This window comes from Lepidochelys kempii, chromosome 27, assembly GCF_965140265.1.
Source record: "Lepidochelys kempii isolate rLepKem1 chromosome 27, rLepKem1.hap2, whole genome shotgun sequence".
In the NCBI taxonomy this organism is placed as follows: Eukaryota; Metazoa; Chordata; order Testudines; family Cheloniidae; genus Lepidochelys; species Lepidochelys kempii.
In genome coordinates this window covers 5,523,933-5,540,897 of record NC_133282.1, presented here as the reverse complement: position 1 = coordinate 5,540,897, position 16,965 = coordinate 5,523,933, and the positions used below count along the sequence as shown (strand labels likewise).

The window sequence follows — 16,965 nt, the reverse complement described above, 5'->3', positions numbered from 1 at the left end:
GAGGACTGGATGGCTGGATAGAAGGATAGAGGGATGGAGGGCCAGAGGCCTGTCTGAGTAGCTGGACAGATGGATGGATGGACAGACAGTTGCTGATCTGACCCTGGCTCCGGGCTGTGATGGAGTTTCAGAAAGGCCATGTCTGGCAACCCCGCACTCCCGCCTGCCCACTCCCCGCCCTGTCCCTGGGGCAGGACAGCGAAGCCAAGCCCGTGGAGAGCAGCGCATGGAAGAAGAAACCAGACTCGGGAGAGGTCACAGCTCTTATTTACCACGGATTTGCTCTGATATTGGTAAGAAAATCAATCCCTGCCCCTGCCTGACTTTCAGCCCCAGCCCCCAGCTCTGGTGTCGGGATGGGCGTCAGGGAGGGGACTGACATGGCCGGGTCCCTCGCTCCACCTGTGAGGGCTTGTGCGGAAGGGAGGCTGGGTGCACCCATGGTGGCGTTGTCTCCCCCACCCCGTTCTTCAGGGGAGGGGGCTGCAGGTCCAGCTGCCCCCCACTGCTCCCCAGGAGAGGCCCCCATATATTGGAGGCCGCATGGCTGTCAGGGGGTGGGATAGGGCTCTTGGGCCATGTGGCTGTCGGGGGATGGGACGGAGCTCATGGGGTGCCATGTGGCCATCGGGGGGGTGGAACAAGGCTCGCCAGGGGCTGCGTGGTAGTCAGGGGTAGAACGGAGCTTGTGGGCACTGTGTAACTATTGGGGGGTGGGCTGGGGTTAATGAGGAGCTGCGTGGCCATTGCGGGGGTGAGATGGGGCTTGTGGGGGGCCACATGGTCATTGGGGGATGGGATGGGGCTCACTGGGGCCATGTGGTAGTAGGGATGGAACGGAGCTTGTGAGGGGCCGCGTGCCCATCATGGGGTGAGACAGGGCTCACGAGGGATCATGTGACCGTCTGGGGGTGAGACAAGGCTCATGGGGGGCTGCGTGGCCGTTGGGGGGTGAGACGGGGCTCACGGGGGGCCACGTGGCTGTCGGGGGCGAGACGGGGCTCATGAGGGGCCGTGTGGCAGTCAGGGAGTGAGACGGGTATCACGAGGGGTCGCGTGGCCGTCAGGTGAGATGGGGCTCATGGGGGCTGCGTAGCTGTTGGGGGAGGAAAGAAGTGAAGGGAAAGGGGCAGATGTCAGGGTCTCACTGTCGGCAGCCGGATGCCCTCCCCGGCGCTCCGTGTGGCAGGGAGGCCGGGGCCAGACCCCCGGGCCAGGCTCTAGGGATGGGCCCCGCCCCGGGGAGCCTTCCCAGTCTGCTTGGCGAGGGCGAGCGGGCGGCAGCTCAGTCCGAGTAGATGATGAAGCCCGAGAATGTGCTGTATTTGTTGTTGTTCCCCCCGTGCGCCTTGCCGCCGTCCAGTTTGATGAAGACCTCGTCGCCGGGGTCCAGGTGCAGGATGACACTGTTGCTGGCGTAGTCGTAGTTCTGGTCCGCGTCCTGCGCAATCGCACTGGCCCGCACCTGCGGGAGGAGAGAGAGCGCGGTCATCTGTCGCCCCACGGCCAGCCCCCATCCCGGCTCACTGCACCAATCGCCAGGGCTGGTCGGGGCCCAGACCCCATGCCTTGCTGCCTCCCTGACCATGAGCCAGAGGCTGGGCCCCTTCCTGCCCAGCGCAGTGTCCCCTAGTCCTGCACTGCCTGGGCCAGCTCCCCTCACTCTTCTCCTGCAAGGCTGTGACGGGGTCCACATCATGGGGAGGCTAACAGGAGAGTGGTGGCTGGAAACCTGCGGCCAGCGCAGGGCTCAGGAAGGAGTGGAGCTGAAGAACTGACGACCATGGGAACTGCTTCCTGGGGGTGGGCATGGTTTTTCCACTACCGACAATGTGCAACTCAAGACTGGATGTTTTTCTAAGAGATCTGCTCTAGGGGTTATGGCCTGGGTCCTACAGAAGGTCAGCCTGGATGATCTGGCCTTGGAATCTATGAAACTGGCAAGGGGAGGGCAAGAAAGAAAGAAAGAAAGAAAGAAAGAAAGAAAGAAAGAAAGAAAGAAAGAAAGAAAGAAAGAAAGAAAGAAAGAAGCAGCTGGAGCAGAGCGAGCAAAGGCGAGGAGAGAAAAGGCAGGATGGGGAAAGGGAAGAGGTAAAGAAGAAAGGAAAGGACTCCTTAGAAGAGCAGGTAAAGGATCAGTGCTGGGCAAGGCTAGGCAGCAAGGGAAGGGGCAGGTTATAAATTGGGAGGGAGGCACGGTGAAGGCAGACGTTTCTGGAGGTGCCATGGCTCTGAGTGCAGCATGACCCTGGCACAGACAGGAGCGGCATCATGAGGTCTCTGCTGAGAGTGCAGGGACATGCCTAGCACCCGGCAGAGAGCCTGTTCTGAGTCCAGGGAGCAAGGCTGCCAGCGCAGGAGGGGTACAAGGGCATCCCCTCCCCTGTCCAGAGCCCAGCTTCCCGAGGGGGAGGGAAGTTAAGGGGAACTCTTCTATCTGACGGTTTTATACGGCCGCCCATCACCATAGTATCTAGGTACCTTGTCCATAAAATCAATAGCATAGCAAAGCACCTCGTGGCATCTCGGGCAGCCCCTCTCTGTGCTAAGCTCTACTTGTAGGAGGGGCTGGGGGCTCGTGCAGTGGACGTGATTAACGTCCCTTTTCACTTGTTGATTGTGTTTCTGTTTCGAGCGGGGCTGGCTGGGGTGCTCTGGGGCGTCGATGCTGCGAGTGTCAGTCAGGCGGCGGGAAGGCTTTCGGTGAGACAGGCCTGGCTGGAGAGCTTGCAGCTAGGCTGCTCGGGTGATTGTTCCAGGAACTCCTAGGGGGCTCAGCCAAGAGCAGGGCCTGGCACATAGACTCGCCTAGAGACAGTCCCTGCTCCACACAGCCTGCAGGCTAATGCCGGCAAGCCAGGCCCAGGATGGACCATCAGCCCCTGTGATGGATGGAGACTGAGCCACATTTCCCTGTTGGCTACCAGCTGTTTGAAAGTCTGGCCCCTCAGGAGCTGCCCCAGGTCCCAGGGCGTGTCTGTAGCAGAGCAGAAAATTGAACCTAGATTTTCCAAGTCCCAGTCTGGGGCACAACAGTTTTGGTCTCAGAAAAGTTCCACATAGAACTACCATCTATTCCCAGGCAAAGAGCCCACCAGGAAGGCTGAGACTGTATCCCTTGAACACGAGGTTAATACCATGTGAGAAACACGGGCAGCTGCCATGGCTCATTGATAAATAAAAACCTTTGTGCTACAGCTTGGCCCAAATAGCCTCGGGCCCTAGTTCTCATAGTTCCTTACAGCTTAACACTTCGGGGGGCATTTCTAGGAGTGCACCAAAATAAAAGTGAGGATAATTTTCAGGAATTAAAAAACCCAGCAGCACTGGAGACCAGCAGGGGCCCAACTAACATGGCAGCCTGAAGTCTGAGCTCTGAGGGGATAGCAAAGTAATCTGCTTCCATCGACCTCATGGGTGGCAGGTGAACCCCGCCTTTGGGGAGGCTAGCCCAATGGCCTTGCCCCTTCCACCTGAGGCCCTGCCCCCCGTATGCTGGAGCCCCAAGGCCCCCTCCCGTAACCAGAGGCGCCTGGAGACTCCCCCTCCATGGCAGGAGGAGCCCCAGCCTGCCCACCCCAGCCATGCTGGCTGGCCCTCCCAAGCGCCGGCCTGGCCCCTGGGCCACCCTGGGCCTCTGGCCTGATACCACCACCCCCAGGCCAGCCTGGCCTGAGTGCCACCCCATGCCGCCAACAGGCCCTAACTCCAGGCTGCTGGCTGAAGCTGAGCACCCCCCACCAGTTTAAGGGTAGATGGGGAAGGAGGGCAGGGCCTCGGGGCAGAGATTGGGCGGGTCCACGGCTTGTGTCAGGGGAGGCTTAGTCTTCAATACCCACCACCCGTGATCAACCGCTCTGAACCTCCCTCAAAACCCGAGCACAGAATTGCAGAGTCTCCAAAAAATCGGAAAATTTAAAACGATCCTTCATTCAGATGAGTGTTTTCAGCTCGCAGTGAGGAGAGGAGAGAGATCTCTCAGATGCCAAGTGAACATATGGCAAGCAAATCAGGCAGAAATGCCAGGGCTGCAGAAGTCCAAATGGCTACCAAAGGCTAGCAGACAGTGGGGAGTGATGTCGGAGTTTACGGCCATGAGAGAGGATCTGACAACCACGCTTTGGGCAGTAACGAAGGAAGTTACGGACTTGGAAGAGTGCGTCACTGAGCCTGTAGAGAATGGCCTAAGAGAAGCAAGTGAGAGAGAGCCACATGGCACTCATGGAGCAGAAGAGAGGGGTGCAGCTTAAACTGGATGATCTAGAAAACAGAGTGAGAAGGAACAGATACTCTGAAAGAAAAGGAGGACTTGTGGCACCTTAGAGACTAACCAATTTATTTGAGCATAAGCTTTCGTGAGCTACAGCTCACTTCATCGGATGCATACTGTGGAAAGTGTAGAAGGTCTTTTATACACACAACACATGAAAAAATACCTCCCCCCACCCCACTCAAAGAAATGTCTGTATACTAATGCGAGAAGTATGGGGAATAAGCAGGAAGAACTCGAAATGCTAGTAAATAAATACAACTATGACAGCGTAGGGGCAATGCAGGGATAGCTCAGTGGCTTGAGCATTGGTCTGCTAAACCCAGGGTTGTGAGCTCAATCCTTGAGGGGGCCATTTAGGGCTAGAAGTGATCAGACATCTAACATAGCGAATGCCAGGGAAATGAGGTAGGATCAGATGCTAAAATAGGGAAAGAACAAGTTTAAAATGACTTAGATAAGTTAGCTGTTGTTAAGTCACCAGGGCCTGATGAAATCCATTCTAGAAGAATACTCAAGGAGATGTCTGAGCCATTAGTGTTTATTTTTGAAAAGTCATGGAAGACGGGAGAGATTCCAGAGGACTGGAAAGGGCAAATCTAGTGCCAATCTATAAAAAGAGAAATAAGGACAACCCAGGGAATTACAGACTAGTCAGCTTGACTTCTGTACCTGGAAAGATACTGGAGCAAATAATGAAGCAATCCATTTGTAAACACGTAGAAGATAATAAGGTGATAAATAACAGTCAGCATGGATTTGTCAAGAACAAATTGTGTCAAACCAACCTAATAGCTTTCTTTGACAAGGTAATAAACCTTGTGGATGGGGGGAAGCAGTAGATATGGTATATCTTGACTTTAGTAACACTTTTGAAAGGGAGCTACTGTAAGGTTTGTGCATAACTGGTTGGAAAACTGTTCCCAGAGAGTAGTTATCCATGGCTCACAGTTAAGCTGGAAGGACATAATGAGTGGGGTCCTGCAGGGATCAATTCTGAGTTCAGTTCTGTTCAATATCTTCATCAATGATTTAGATAATGGCATAGAGAGTACATTTATAAAGTTTGTGGACTATACCAATCTGGGAGGGGTTGCAAGTGCTTTGGACGACAGGATTAAAATTAAAAATGAGCTGGACAAACTGGAGAAATGGTCTGAAGTAAATAGGATGAAATTCAATAAGGGCAAATGCAAAGTACTCTACTTAGGAAGGAACAATCAGTTGCACAAAATGGGAAATGACTGCCTTGGAAGGAGTACTGCGGAAAAGGATCTGGGGGTCATAGTGGATCACAAGCTAAATATGAGTCAACAGTGTAATGCTGTTCCAAAAAAAGCAAACATCATTCTGGGATGTATTGGCAGGAGTGTTGTAAGCAAGACACGAGAAGTAATTCTTCCACTCTACTCTGCGCTGATTAGGCCTTAACTGGAGTATTGTGTCCAGTTCTAGGTGCCACATTTCAGGAAAGATGTGGACAAATTGGAGAAAGTCCAAAGAAGAGCAACAAAAATGATTAAAGGTCTAGAATACATGGCCTATGAGGGAAGACTGGAAAAAATTGGGTTTGTTTAGTCTGGAGAAGACTGAGAGGGGACATGATAACAGTTTTCAAGAACATAAAAGGTTGTTATAAGGAGGAGGGAGAAAAATTGTTCTTAACCTCTGAGGACAGGACAAGAAGCAATGGGCTTAAATTGCAGCAAGGGAAGTTTAGGTTGGACATTAGGAAAAGCTTCCTGACTGTCAGGGTTGTTAAGCACTGGAATAAATTGCCTCGGGGTCACATAGGTGATGTGTAGGGGGGGCATGTGGGGTCAAGTGCCCCCCAGATTTCTGCTTGGCCTGCCGGGGTCGGGGAGGAAGAGGGGCTCTGAACTTCTCCCATTGTGCCTGCCCCCTGGTGGGGAGTGGAAGGGGAGGGACCACTCAGGGTCGCTGCTCTGCAGCATGGGGGCTTCCTGAAAGAGACTGGCTGGGGCAGTGGCCCACCCCGTCCCCTCTCCTCCACGCCTGGTATCGGGCAGCATGAGTCATCTATGCCCAGGGAGGTTGTGGAATCTCTGTCACTGGAGATTTTTAAGAGCAGGTTAGACAAACACCTGCCAGGGATGGTCTAGATAATACTTTGTCCTGCTATGAGTGCAGGGGACTGAACTAGATGACCTCTCCAGGTCCCTTCAAGTCCTACGATTCTACAATTCTATATCTGGAAGTATCAGGCTTGCCAAAGATAAACAAAATTGATAAAGAAACTTTAGATAAAGAAATAGCAGAAGAAGAAATCTTAAAGGCAATCAGAAGTATGAAAAGTGGTAAAACTCCAGGATCTGACAGCATTCCAGCTGAGTATTACAAAGTATTTAAGGAGGTATTTGGGAATCCTTTGAAATGTACCTTCAATGCCATTCTTTTTGGGGAGGAACTTCCACAGCCTATGACAGAAACTACTGTTGTTGTTCTCCCTAACTTTGGGAATGACCCTGGAGTCATAGATTACAGGCCAGAGGGACCATTTGTTGATCATCTAGTCTGACTTCCTATATAGTGCAATTTACCTTATTTAGCTCTGATAGGCCCATATCACTTCTGAATCTTAGCATAAAGATTTTAGCAAAAATACTAGCTAGCCAATTGCAGTCCATGTTCTCTGTTTATATAAAATCAGATCAGACCAGATTCATTAAGGACAGACAAAAATCAGACAGTACTTGAATTCATCCATAATGCCAGCTCAAAAACCCATCCATTTCTTTTGATATCGCTTGATGCACGGGAAGCTTTTGAAACCAAATGTGGAACTTTCTGTTTCAAGTCCTGTCCTATACAGACATTGGCCCCAGTCCTATACCTGGATAACTGCTCCTTACACCAGGCCAAAAGCAGCTGTGCGAGGTGGAATCACACAGTGGGACAAGGCAGGGTTGTCTATTGTCTCCTTTGCTTTTTGCACTGGCCATGCAGCATTTTGCACTGAGGATAAGGAACAATGAATCCACCACAGGAATAAAACTTGCAGAGACCATGATCAAAATGAACATTTTGTTCTATCTTTCTTGATTTAAAATCTTTTGTAACCATCCCAGATAAAATCCTAGCAGGAATACAGAGAATGTTCTTAGAATTCATATGGAATAAAAGAAGACCAAGAATGAGTGTAGATACTGTGACAATGTTCCTCCTCTGCTTTGGTGGGTCCTGTGTTTATTGGAGGATTTGCTCGCCTAAGAGGTTCATGGCAGCCCTCAGTTGGGCCACTTTCGTGGCTCAAATCTGCCGTTCACTCTGTTAGCCTCATCACTGGCTAGCATAGGGAAAAGGAAGAAGAAAAATCCCCGCAGTCTCTGCTGATCCAACTAGTGGATCGGGGAACAGGCCAGAGACCTTCCCCCCTGGTGGAACCCACAGTCCAGTTCATCTCCTCCGGTATCAAGTAGGGAATTGGGGGGATGGAGGGATGGGGGAACCCAGGCCTGCCCTCTACTCTGGGTTCCAGCCCAGGGCCCTGTGGATTGCAGCTGTCTACAGTGGCTCCTGGAACAGCTGTGTGACAGCTACAACTCCCTGGGCGACTTCCCCATGGCCTCCTCCCAACACCTTCTTTATTCTCACCACGGGACCTTCCTCCTGATGTCTGATAATACTTGTGCTTCTCAGTGTCCCAGTAGTACGCCTTCTCACTTTCAGCTTCTTGTGCCTCTTGCTCCCAGCTCCTCGCACGCACACCACAAACTGAAGTGAGCTACTTTTTAAACCCAGGTGCCCTGATTAGCCTGCCTGTCTTAATTGATTCTAGAAAGTTCCTGATTGTTCTGGAACCTTCCCTGTTACCTTACCCAGGGAAAAGGGACCTACTTAACTTGGGGTTAATATATCTGCCTTCTATCAGTCTCCTGTATTGAGGAGCAGTGGGCGCTGTCCAGGGTTCTGCCAGGGATGGTTCCCTTTGTTTGACCCTTTGACCAAACTCCTGTCCCTGTTATTTCATTAGTTGTCCCCCATACTCATTTGGTTTCCAGGTCCTGTGATCCCCCTCTTAGGCTGGGGGCAGGATCCTTTAGCAGTCCTTTCAGATGTTCTTGTCAACTGCTGGAAATGGCCCACCTTGATTATTTCTCTCCTGCTGGTAATAGCTCACCTTACCTGATCACTCTCGTTACAGTGTGTATGGTAACACCCATTGTTTCATGTTCTCTATGAATATAAATCTCCCCACTGTATTTTCCACTGAATGCATCCGATGAAGTGAGCTGTAGCTCACGAAAGCTTATGCTCAGATAAATTTGTTAGTCTCTAAGGTGCCACAAGTACTCCTTTTCTTTTTGCGGATACAGACTAACATGGCTGCTACTCTGAAACAAGAGGAAATGAAGAATTAATCTCTCATATGCGAGTAGCTGCTCAGCTACTGAGAGCCTCCCTTGGAAAAAATAAAATAGCTCAACCACAATGATTCAAATAATACGGGAGGTGGGTGTTGTGCAAAAATTAATGCACCAATTATGTTCCCAGCAAACAGACAGAGAACAGATAGAAAAGGAGGACTTGTGGCACCTTAGAGACTAACAAATTTATTTGAGCATGAGCTTTCGTGAGCTACAGCTCACTTCATCGGATGCATGCAGTGGCATAAATAAATAATAAATAATAAATAAATTTGTTAGTCTCTAAGGTGCCCCAAGTCCTCCTTTTCTTTTGCGAATACAGACTAACACGGTTGCTGCTCCGAAAAGAGAACAGATAGATAGTTAGAGATTTGATTGCATTCATGCTTTCAAAGAACCCAGCATACCTGTCCACATTTTTAAAATATTAACATTTGATAGACATGCCTGGTTTGCTAAAAGATGTGTAATCAGGGATATCAATCAATTTAATAAAACCACCAGAAACAACATGTAATGGGCAACATAAAGATGCTCACTCTCTAAGACAGTAACACCCTGTTAACCAGAGAGCTCCAGGGAGAATATTGCTGTGCATTGTTTCGCTGAACAAAAGCTCACTGTTGTAAAAGACTTAAGGGTGGCAATTCTGCAACAGAAAAGCTTCAAAAACAAGAAACTGCTGAGCTTGAATTAACATGCAAACTAGATCCCATTAACTTGGGTTTGAATAGAGACTGGGGGTGGCTGGGTCATTACACATATTGAATCTATTTCCCTAAGTTAAGTATCCTCACACCTTCTTGTCAACTGTCTAAATGGGCCACCTTGATTATCACTGCAAAAGTTTTTTCTCCTGCTGATAATAGGTCATCTTAACTAATTAGCCTCTTACAGTTTGTATGGCAACTTCCACCTTCTCTGTATGCATATATAGATCTTCTTACTATATGGTCCATTCTATGCATCCGTGGCTGTAGCTCACGAAAGCTCATGCTCTAATAAATTGGTTAGTCTCTAAGGTGCCACAAGTCCTCCTTTTCTTTTTGCGAATACAGACTAACACGGCTGCTGCTCTGAGACCTGTTGTAATTATTATGTTTTGTCTCTGGTATTTCATGGCTGGATTTTTAAACCTATTTAAACTTCCTATATAAAGACATAGTTTAAAAAAAACAACCCAGCACCGTTCCCACAGTCTAGTGCTTCGAGGAGACCTCCTCCAATTACCCTTGGAACAATTCTCTGTTGGACGTGAAAGATTGTTTGCAGACAGGAGACTGTGTTTATTTAATGACAGGTTTCAGAGCAGCCGCCGTGTTAGTCTGTATTCGCAAAAAGAAAAGGAGGACTTGTGTCGTGTGTGTGTGAACCATGTGTGGGGCGTGTGTGAACCATGTGTCGTGTGTGTGTGCGCCGTGTGTGGAGCGTGTGTGTGCCGTGTGTGGGGCGTGTGCGCCGTGTGTGCGCCGTGTGTGGGGCGTGTGTGCACCATGTGGGGAGTGTGTGCGCTGTGTGTGGACTGTGTGTGGACTGTGTGTGTGCCGTGTGTGGAGCGTGTGTGTGCCGTGTATGGGGCGTGTGTGCACCGTGTATGTTGCGTGTGCGCCGTGTATGGGGCGTGTGTGCACCGTGTATGTTGCGTGTGCGCCGTGTGTGGTGCGTGTGTGCGCCGTGTGTGGAGCGTGTGTGATCCATGTGTGGAGCGTGTGCGCCGTGTATGGGGCGTGTGCGCCGTGTGTGGAGCGTGTGTGCGCCGTGTGTGGAGCGTGTGTGCACCATGTGGGGAGCGTGTGTGTGCCGTGTGTGGAGCGTGTGTGAACCATGTGTGGAGCGTGTGTGCGCCGTGTGTGGGGCGTGTGTGCGCCGTGTGTGGGGCGTGTGTGCGCCGTGTGTGGAGCGTGTGTGTGCCGTGTACGGGGCGTGTGTGCGCCGTGTGTGGGGCGTGTGTGCGCCGTGTGTGGGGCGTGTGTGCGCCGTGTGTGGGGCGTGTGTGCGCCGTGTGTGGGGCGTGTGTGCGCCGTGTGTGGGGCGTGTGTGCGCCGTGTGTGGGGCGTGTGTGTGCCGTGTACGGGGCGTGTGTGCGCCGTGTGTGGGGCGTGTGTGCGCCGTGTGTGGGGCGTGTGTGCGCCGTGTGTGGGGCGTGTGTGCGCCGTGTATGGGGCGTGTGTGTGCCGTGTGTGGGGCGTGTGTGCGCCGTGTATGGGGCGTGTGTGCGCCGTGTGTGGAGCGTGTGTGTGCCGTGTGTGGGGCGTGTGTGCGCCGTGTATGGGGCGTGTGTGCGCCGTGTATGGGGCGTGTGTGCGCCGTGTATGGGGCGTGTGTGTGCCGTGTGTGGGGCGTGTGTGTGCCGTGTGTGGGGCGTGTGTGCGCCGTGTGTGGAGCATGTGTGAACCATGTGTGGAGCGTGTGTGCGCCGTGTGTGGAGCGTGTGTGTGCCGTGTATGGGGCGTGTGTGCGCCGTGTGTGGGGCGTGTGTGCGCCGTGTGTGGAGCGTGTGTGCGCCGTGTGTGGAGCGTGTGTGTGCCGTGTGTGGGGCGTGTGTGCGCCGTGTATGGAGCGTGTGTGCGCCGTGTGTGGAGCGTGTGTGAACCATGTGTGGAGCGTGTGTGCGCCGCGTGTGGGGCGTGTGTGCGCCGTGTGTGGAGCGTGTGTGTGCCGTGTGTGGTGCGTGTGTGCGCCGTGTGTGGAGCATGTGTGAACCATGTGTGGAGCGTGTGTGCGCCGTGTGTGGAGCGTGTGTGTGCCGTGTATGGGGCGTGTGTGCGCCGTGTGTGGGGCGTGTGTGCGCCGTGTGTGGGGCGTGTGTGTGCCGTGTGTGGAGCGTGTGTGCGCCGTGTGTGGGGCGTGTGTGCGCCGTGTATGGGGCGTGTGTGTGCCGTGTGTGGAGCGTGTGTGTGCCGTGTGTGGAGCGTGTGTGTGCCGTGTATGGGGCGTGTGTGCGCCGTGTATGGGGCGTGTGTGCGCCGTGTGTGGAGCGTGTGTGCGCCGTGTGTGGAGCGTGTGTGAACCATGTGTGGAGCGTGTGTGTGCCGTGTGTGGGGCGTGTGTGCGCCGTGTGTGGAGCGTGTGTGCGCCGTGTGTGGGGGGTGTGTGTGCCGTGTGTGGAGCATGTGTGAACCATGTGTGGAGCGTGTGCGCCGTGTATGGGGCGTGTGTGCGCCGTGTATGGGGCGTGTGTGCGCCGTGTGTGGAGCGTGTGTGAACCATGTGTGGAGCGTGTGTGTGCCGTGTGTGGGGCGTGTGTGTGCCGTGTGTGGAGCGTGTGTGCGCCGTGTGTGGAGCGTGTGTGCTGTGTATGGGGCGTGTGTGCGCCGTGTATGGGGCGTGTGTGCGCCGTGTGTGGAGCGTGTGTGTGCCGTGTGTGGGGCGTGTGTGCGCCGTGTGTGGAGCGTGTGTGCGCCGTGTGTGGAGCGTGTGTGTGCCGTGTGTGGGGCGTGTGTGCGCCGTGTGTGGGGCGTGTGTGCGCCGTGTATGGGGCGTGTGTGCGCCGTGTGTGGAGCGTGTGTGTGCCGTGTGTGGGGCGTGTGTGCGCCGTGTGTGGGGCGTGTGTGCGCCGTGTGTGGGGCGTGTGTGCGCCGTGTGTGGAGCGTGTGTGTGCCGTGTACGGGGCGTGTGTGCGCCGTGTATGGGGCGTGTGTGCGCCGTGTGTGGGGCGTGTGTGCGCCGTGTGTGGAGCGTGTGTGCGCCGTGTGTGGAGCGTGTGTGCGCCGTGTGTGGGGCGTCTGTGCGCCGTGTGTGGGGCGTGTGTGCGCCGTGTATGGGGCGTGTGTGTGCCGTGTGTGGAGCGTGTGTGAACCATGTGTGGAGCGTGTGTGCGCCGTGTGTGGAGCGTGTGTGCGCCGTGTGTGGTGCGTGTGTGCGCCGTGTGTGGAGCGTGTGTGAACCATGTGTGGGGCGTGTGTGCGTCGTGTGTGGAGCGTGTGTGCGCCGTGTGTGGTGCGTGTGTGCGCCGTGTGTGGAGCGTGTGTGTGCCGTGTGTGGGGCGTGTGTGTGCCGTGTGTGGAGCATGTGTGAACCATGTGTGGGGCGTGTGTGCGCCGTGTGTGGAGCGTGTGTGTGCCGTGTATGGGGCGTGTGTGCGCCGTGTATGGGGCGTGTGTGTGCCGTGTATGGGGCGTGTGTGCGCCGTGTATGGGGCGTGTGTGCGCCGTGTGTGGGGCGTGTGTGCGCCGTGTGTGGAGCGTGTGTGCGCCGTGTGTGGGGGGTGTGTGTGCCGTGTGTGGAGCGTGTGTGTGCCGTGTGTGGGGCGTGTGTGCGCCGTGTGTGGAGCGTGTGTGTGCCGTGTACGGGGCGTGTGTGCGCCGTGTATGGGGCGTGTGTGCGCCGTGTGTGGGGCGTGTGTGCGCCGTGTGTGGAGCGTGTGTGCGCCGTGTGTGGGGCGTGTGTGCGCCGTGTGTGGTGCGTGTGTGAACCATGTGTGGAGCGTGTGTGCGCCGTGTGTGGAGCGTGTGTGCGCCGCGTGTGGGGCATGTGTGCCCCGTGTGTGGGGCGTGTGTGCGCCGTGTGTGGAGCGTGTGTGCGCCGTGTGTGGAGCGTGTGTGTGCCGTGTGTGGGGCGTGTGTGTGCCGTGTGTGGGGCGTGTGTGTGCCGTGTGTGGAGCGTGTGTGAACCATGTGTGGAGCGTGTGTGCCGTGTATGGGGCGTGTGTGCGCCGTGTATGGGGCGTGTGTGTGCCGTGTGGGGAGCGTGTGTGGGGCGTGTGTGCGCCGTGTGTGGGGCGTGTGTGCGCCGTGTGTGCGCCGTGTGTGGGGCGTGTGTGCTGTGTGTGGAGCGTGTGTGGGGCGTGTGTGAACCATGTGTGGAGCGTGTGTGCCGTGTATGGGGCGTGTGTGCGCCGTGTGGGGAGCGTGTGTGCGCCGTGTGTGGGGCGTGTGTGTGCCGTGTGGGGAGCGTGTGTGGGGCGTGTGTGCGCCGTGTGTGGGGTGTGTGTGTGCCGTGTGGGGAGCGTGTGTGGGGCGTGTGTGCGCCGTGTGTGGTGCGTGTGTGGAGCGTGTGTGAACCATGTGTGGAGCGTGTGTGCCGTGTATGGGGCGTGTGTGCGCCGTGTGTGGGGCGTGTGTGGAGCGTGTGTGAACCATGTGTGGAGCGTGTGCGCCGTGTATGGGGCGTGTGTGCGCCGTGTATGGGGCGTGTGTGCGCCGTGTGTGGGGCGTGTGTGCGCCGTGTATGGGGCGTGTGTGTGCCGTGTGGGGAGCGTGTGTGGGGCGTGTGTGTGCCGTGTGTGGAGCATGTGTGAACCATGTGCGGAGCGTGTGCGCCGTGTATGGGGCGTGTGTGCGCCGTGTGGGGAGCGTGTGTGGGGCGTGTGTGCGCCGTGTGTGGAGCGTGTGTGAACCATGTGTGGAGCGTGTGTGCCGTGTATGGGGCGTGTGTGCCGTGTATGGGGCGTGTGTGCGCCGTGTATGGAGCGTGTGTGCCCCGTGTGGCGTGTGCGCACGAGGAGTGGGGAACTCACAGAGCTGGAGGTTTTACAGCCGCAAGGGACGGTAACGGTCCCCATGTCTCATCTCCTGAAGAGCGCAGCCCGGCGCCCTGGGGTTCCTGCAGCCAGCCCAGAGTGTCTGGTTGATTTAGAGCCTCTTAGAAAGAGACGTCCTGTCTCGGTTTCGAGGCTTCCTGGGACAGAGGATCCCCCATACCCCTGGTAGGTTGTTCCAAGGCTTACTTACCTCCCTGTTAGCAATGTGCACCTCCTGCAGAACAAAGGGTCTCCCGTGGCCAAGAATCCAGAGGTGGTGCAGTGGACTCCAACGGCTGCTGCCACAGAGTGGCTGTCAGAGAATTTGGTGCCAGTTTGCTATGAGGACAGAGGGCCCAAGTGGAGGTCACAGGCCTGCACTAGCTGTGGGAGGGGAATGCACTGGATCACCCGCTAGATTCTTCCCACTCCTGCTGTCCAGGGATTGCTGGATCTAGACCAGTGGCCTGGCACAGTCCTTCTGTATCAAATGATGGCAGGACCCATTGGCCCTGACTGCTGCCAAGTGCTATACAGGATTCTGCCTTGGGATAAGGCCGGGGGGTTTCGATCCCTCTGGCTCTTTAAATTCAAGAGGACATGGGGGACAAATATTTAATAATGGGCTCTTCAGTCTAGCACAGAAAGGGACAACACCATCCAATGGCTGGAAGTTGAAGCTAGACAAATTCTGACTGGAAATAAGGTGTAAATTCTTACCACTCAGGTTAATTAACCATAGGAACAACTTACCCAGGGTGGGGATGGAGTCTCCGTCATTTGCAATTTTAAAATCCAGACTGGCTGTTTTTCTAACTCTCGGCACTGGGAATTATTTGGGGCAGGTTTCTGGTCTGTGCTATGCAGGAGGTCAGAACAGATAGTCTAATGGTCTCTTCTGGCCTTCGGATCTATGAAGCTGTGAGAGGGTGGAAGCGAGCAGCGACGTGTTTGTACTAGGGCTGTCAAGCGATTAAAAAAATTAATTGCAATTAATCGTGATTAATCGCGCTGTTAAACAATAATAAAATACCATTTATTTAAATATTTGTGGATGTTTTCTGCATTTTCAAATATATTGATTTCAATTACAACACAGAATACAAAGTGCACCGTGCTCACTTTATATTTATTTTGATTACAAGTATTTGCAGTGTAAAAAAACAAAAGAAATAGTATTTTTCAATTCACCTAATACAAGTACTGTAGTTCAATCTCTTTATCATTAAAGTTGAATGTACAAATGTAGAATTATGTATAAAAAACTGCATTAAAAATAAAACAATGTAAAATTTTAGAGGCTGCAAGTCCACACAGTCCTACTGCTTGTTCAGACAGTCGCTCAGACAAACAAGTTGTTTATATTTGCCGGAGATAATGCTGCCTGCTTCTTGTTTACAATGTCACCTGACAGTGAGAACTGGTGTTCGCATGGCACTGTTGTAGCTGGTGTCGCAAGGTATTTACATGTCAGATGTGCTAAAGATTCATATGTCCCTTCATGCTTCAACCACCATGCCAGGGGACATGCGTCCATGCTGATGACGGGTTCTGCTCTCTAACAATCCAAAGCAGTGCAGACCAACCAGGGCCAGCCTTACATGGGGCAAACTGGGCGAATGCCCAGGGCATCGTTACAAATGGGGTGCCTCTGAGCAGGGGTGCCCCTTCCCCAGCTGCTCTGCTGGCGTCTTCAGCCCCACGGTTCTGCCCCCTGCCTTGGAGCTGCCCCTGGCCAACTGCTCCTGGGAGCTTCCCGTTTGCTGTACGGAGGGAGGCAGGAGGAGGGGCTCTGATATCAGGGTGTACCCTGCCCCCCCCATGTACCCCATCTCCGCGCCGGAGGGGGGAGGACAGGGTTCACCAAGAGAGGGGCGGAGCTGCTGGCAGCTGCTGCTGTGTCTGAAGGAGCTTTCCTTCAGACTGGTGAGTGCTGCTCTCTTAAAGGGGCCGCGTGCAGTCTCTCACACACTCCCCCAGCTCACACACGCTGTTTCTTTCACACTCACCCCCAGCACATTATTACATTATTGTTGTTGTTGTTACTTGTTGGTACTTCCTGCAATGCATATATGTTCTCTGTAATTTTATTCTTTCAGAGTGCTGTTGTTTTAGTTTTTTGCCTGGTCTGTGCATTTCATAATTTTATTTCTCTCTCATGCTTACATTTAATTCTTTGAGTCTTGAGTTCTAAAATGTCTAATCTGTCCTGGCGGAGTAATTATCATTATTACTGTTATTATCATATTGTGCTTTGTTAGTCATTATTTAAAGAGGTACAATCCAATAATAGTATCCTCCTAGAATGTAACTTTAGATTGTACTAACCATAGCAGTGCCAGTTTAAAAAACGTTAGCGAAACACAGAACTTTAGACACGGGGCAGATGAAGGTCGCTTATTTTCAGATCGTATTTTTAGTTATATCTGTAAATAACTTAAAATTTTCATGAAAATAAACGCAGTTCCAGCTCTGATACCAATAGCAGTGATGGAGTCCAATGTCAGTGAGTCACAGACATGATTATGATCGGTAAACGTGAATGCCAACATCGTTAGAAAAATTCATTCCCTTCCTTAATAAAAGAAAAAAAAAACCCTCAGTCACATATGTTAAAATTATGTTTTTAGTGAAAAACAATTGACTAGTAGATAATGGCAGTAAACACAGATTTTAAGTAGATTTTATTTATTTTTATGTATCTCTAATAAAGATAGTGTACAAAGTATCAAACGTGTGTTTCTGAGATCTGCGTTAAAGATCTAGAACTGACACCTCAAGGTTTGGGATTGGGACTATCTTGCTGTGTTATCTCTTGATTGTTCTAAATTTACATATCAACTTTA

At 53.0% G+C, this 16,965-nt stretch overlaps 1 protein-coding gene across 1 annotated transcript in view; it reads right to left on the bottom strand.

The window, feature by feature from the left end:
• Positions 1-267: 267 nt before the first annotated feature.
• C1QL1 (complement C1q like 1) overlaps positions 268-16,965 on the bottom strand; it is a 73,068-nt gene continuing 56,370 nt past the window's right edge. The window contains exon 2 of the mRNA XM_073325664.1: positions 268-1,465. Coding sequence (XP_073181765.1) covers positions 1,286-1,465 — 180 coding nt within the window. The 3' untranslated portion in view covers positions 268-1,285. The remainder of the gene's footprint in view (positions 1,466-16,965) is intronic.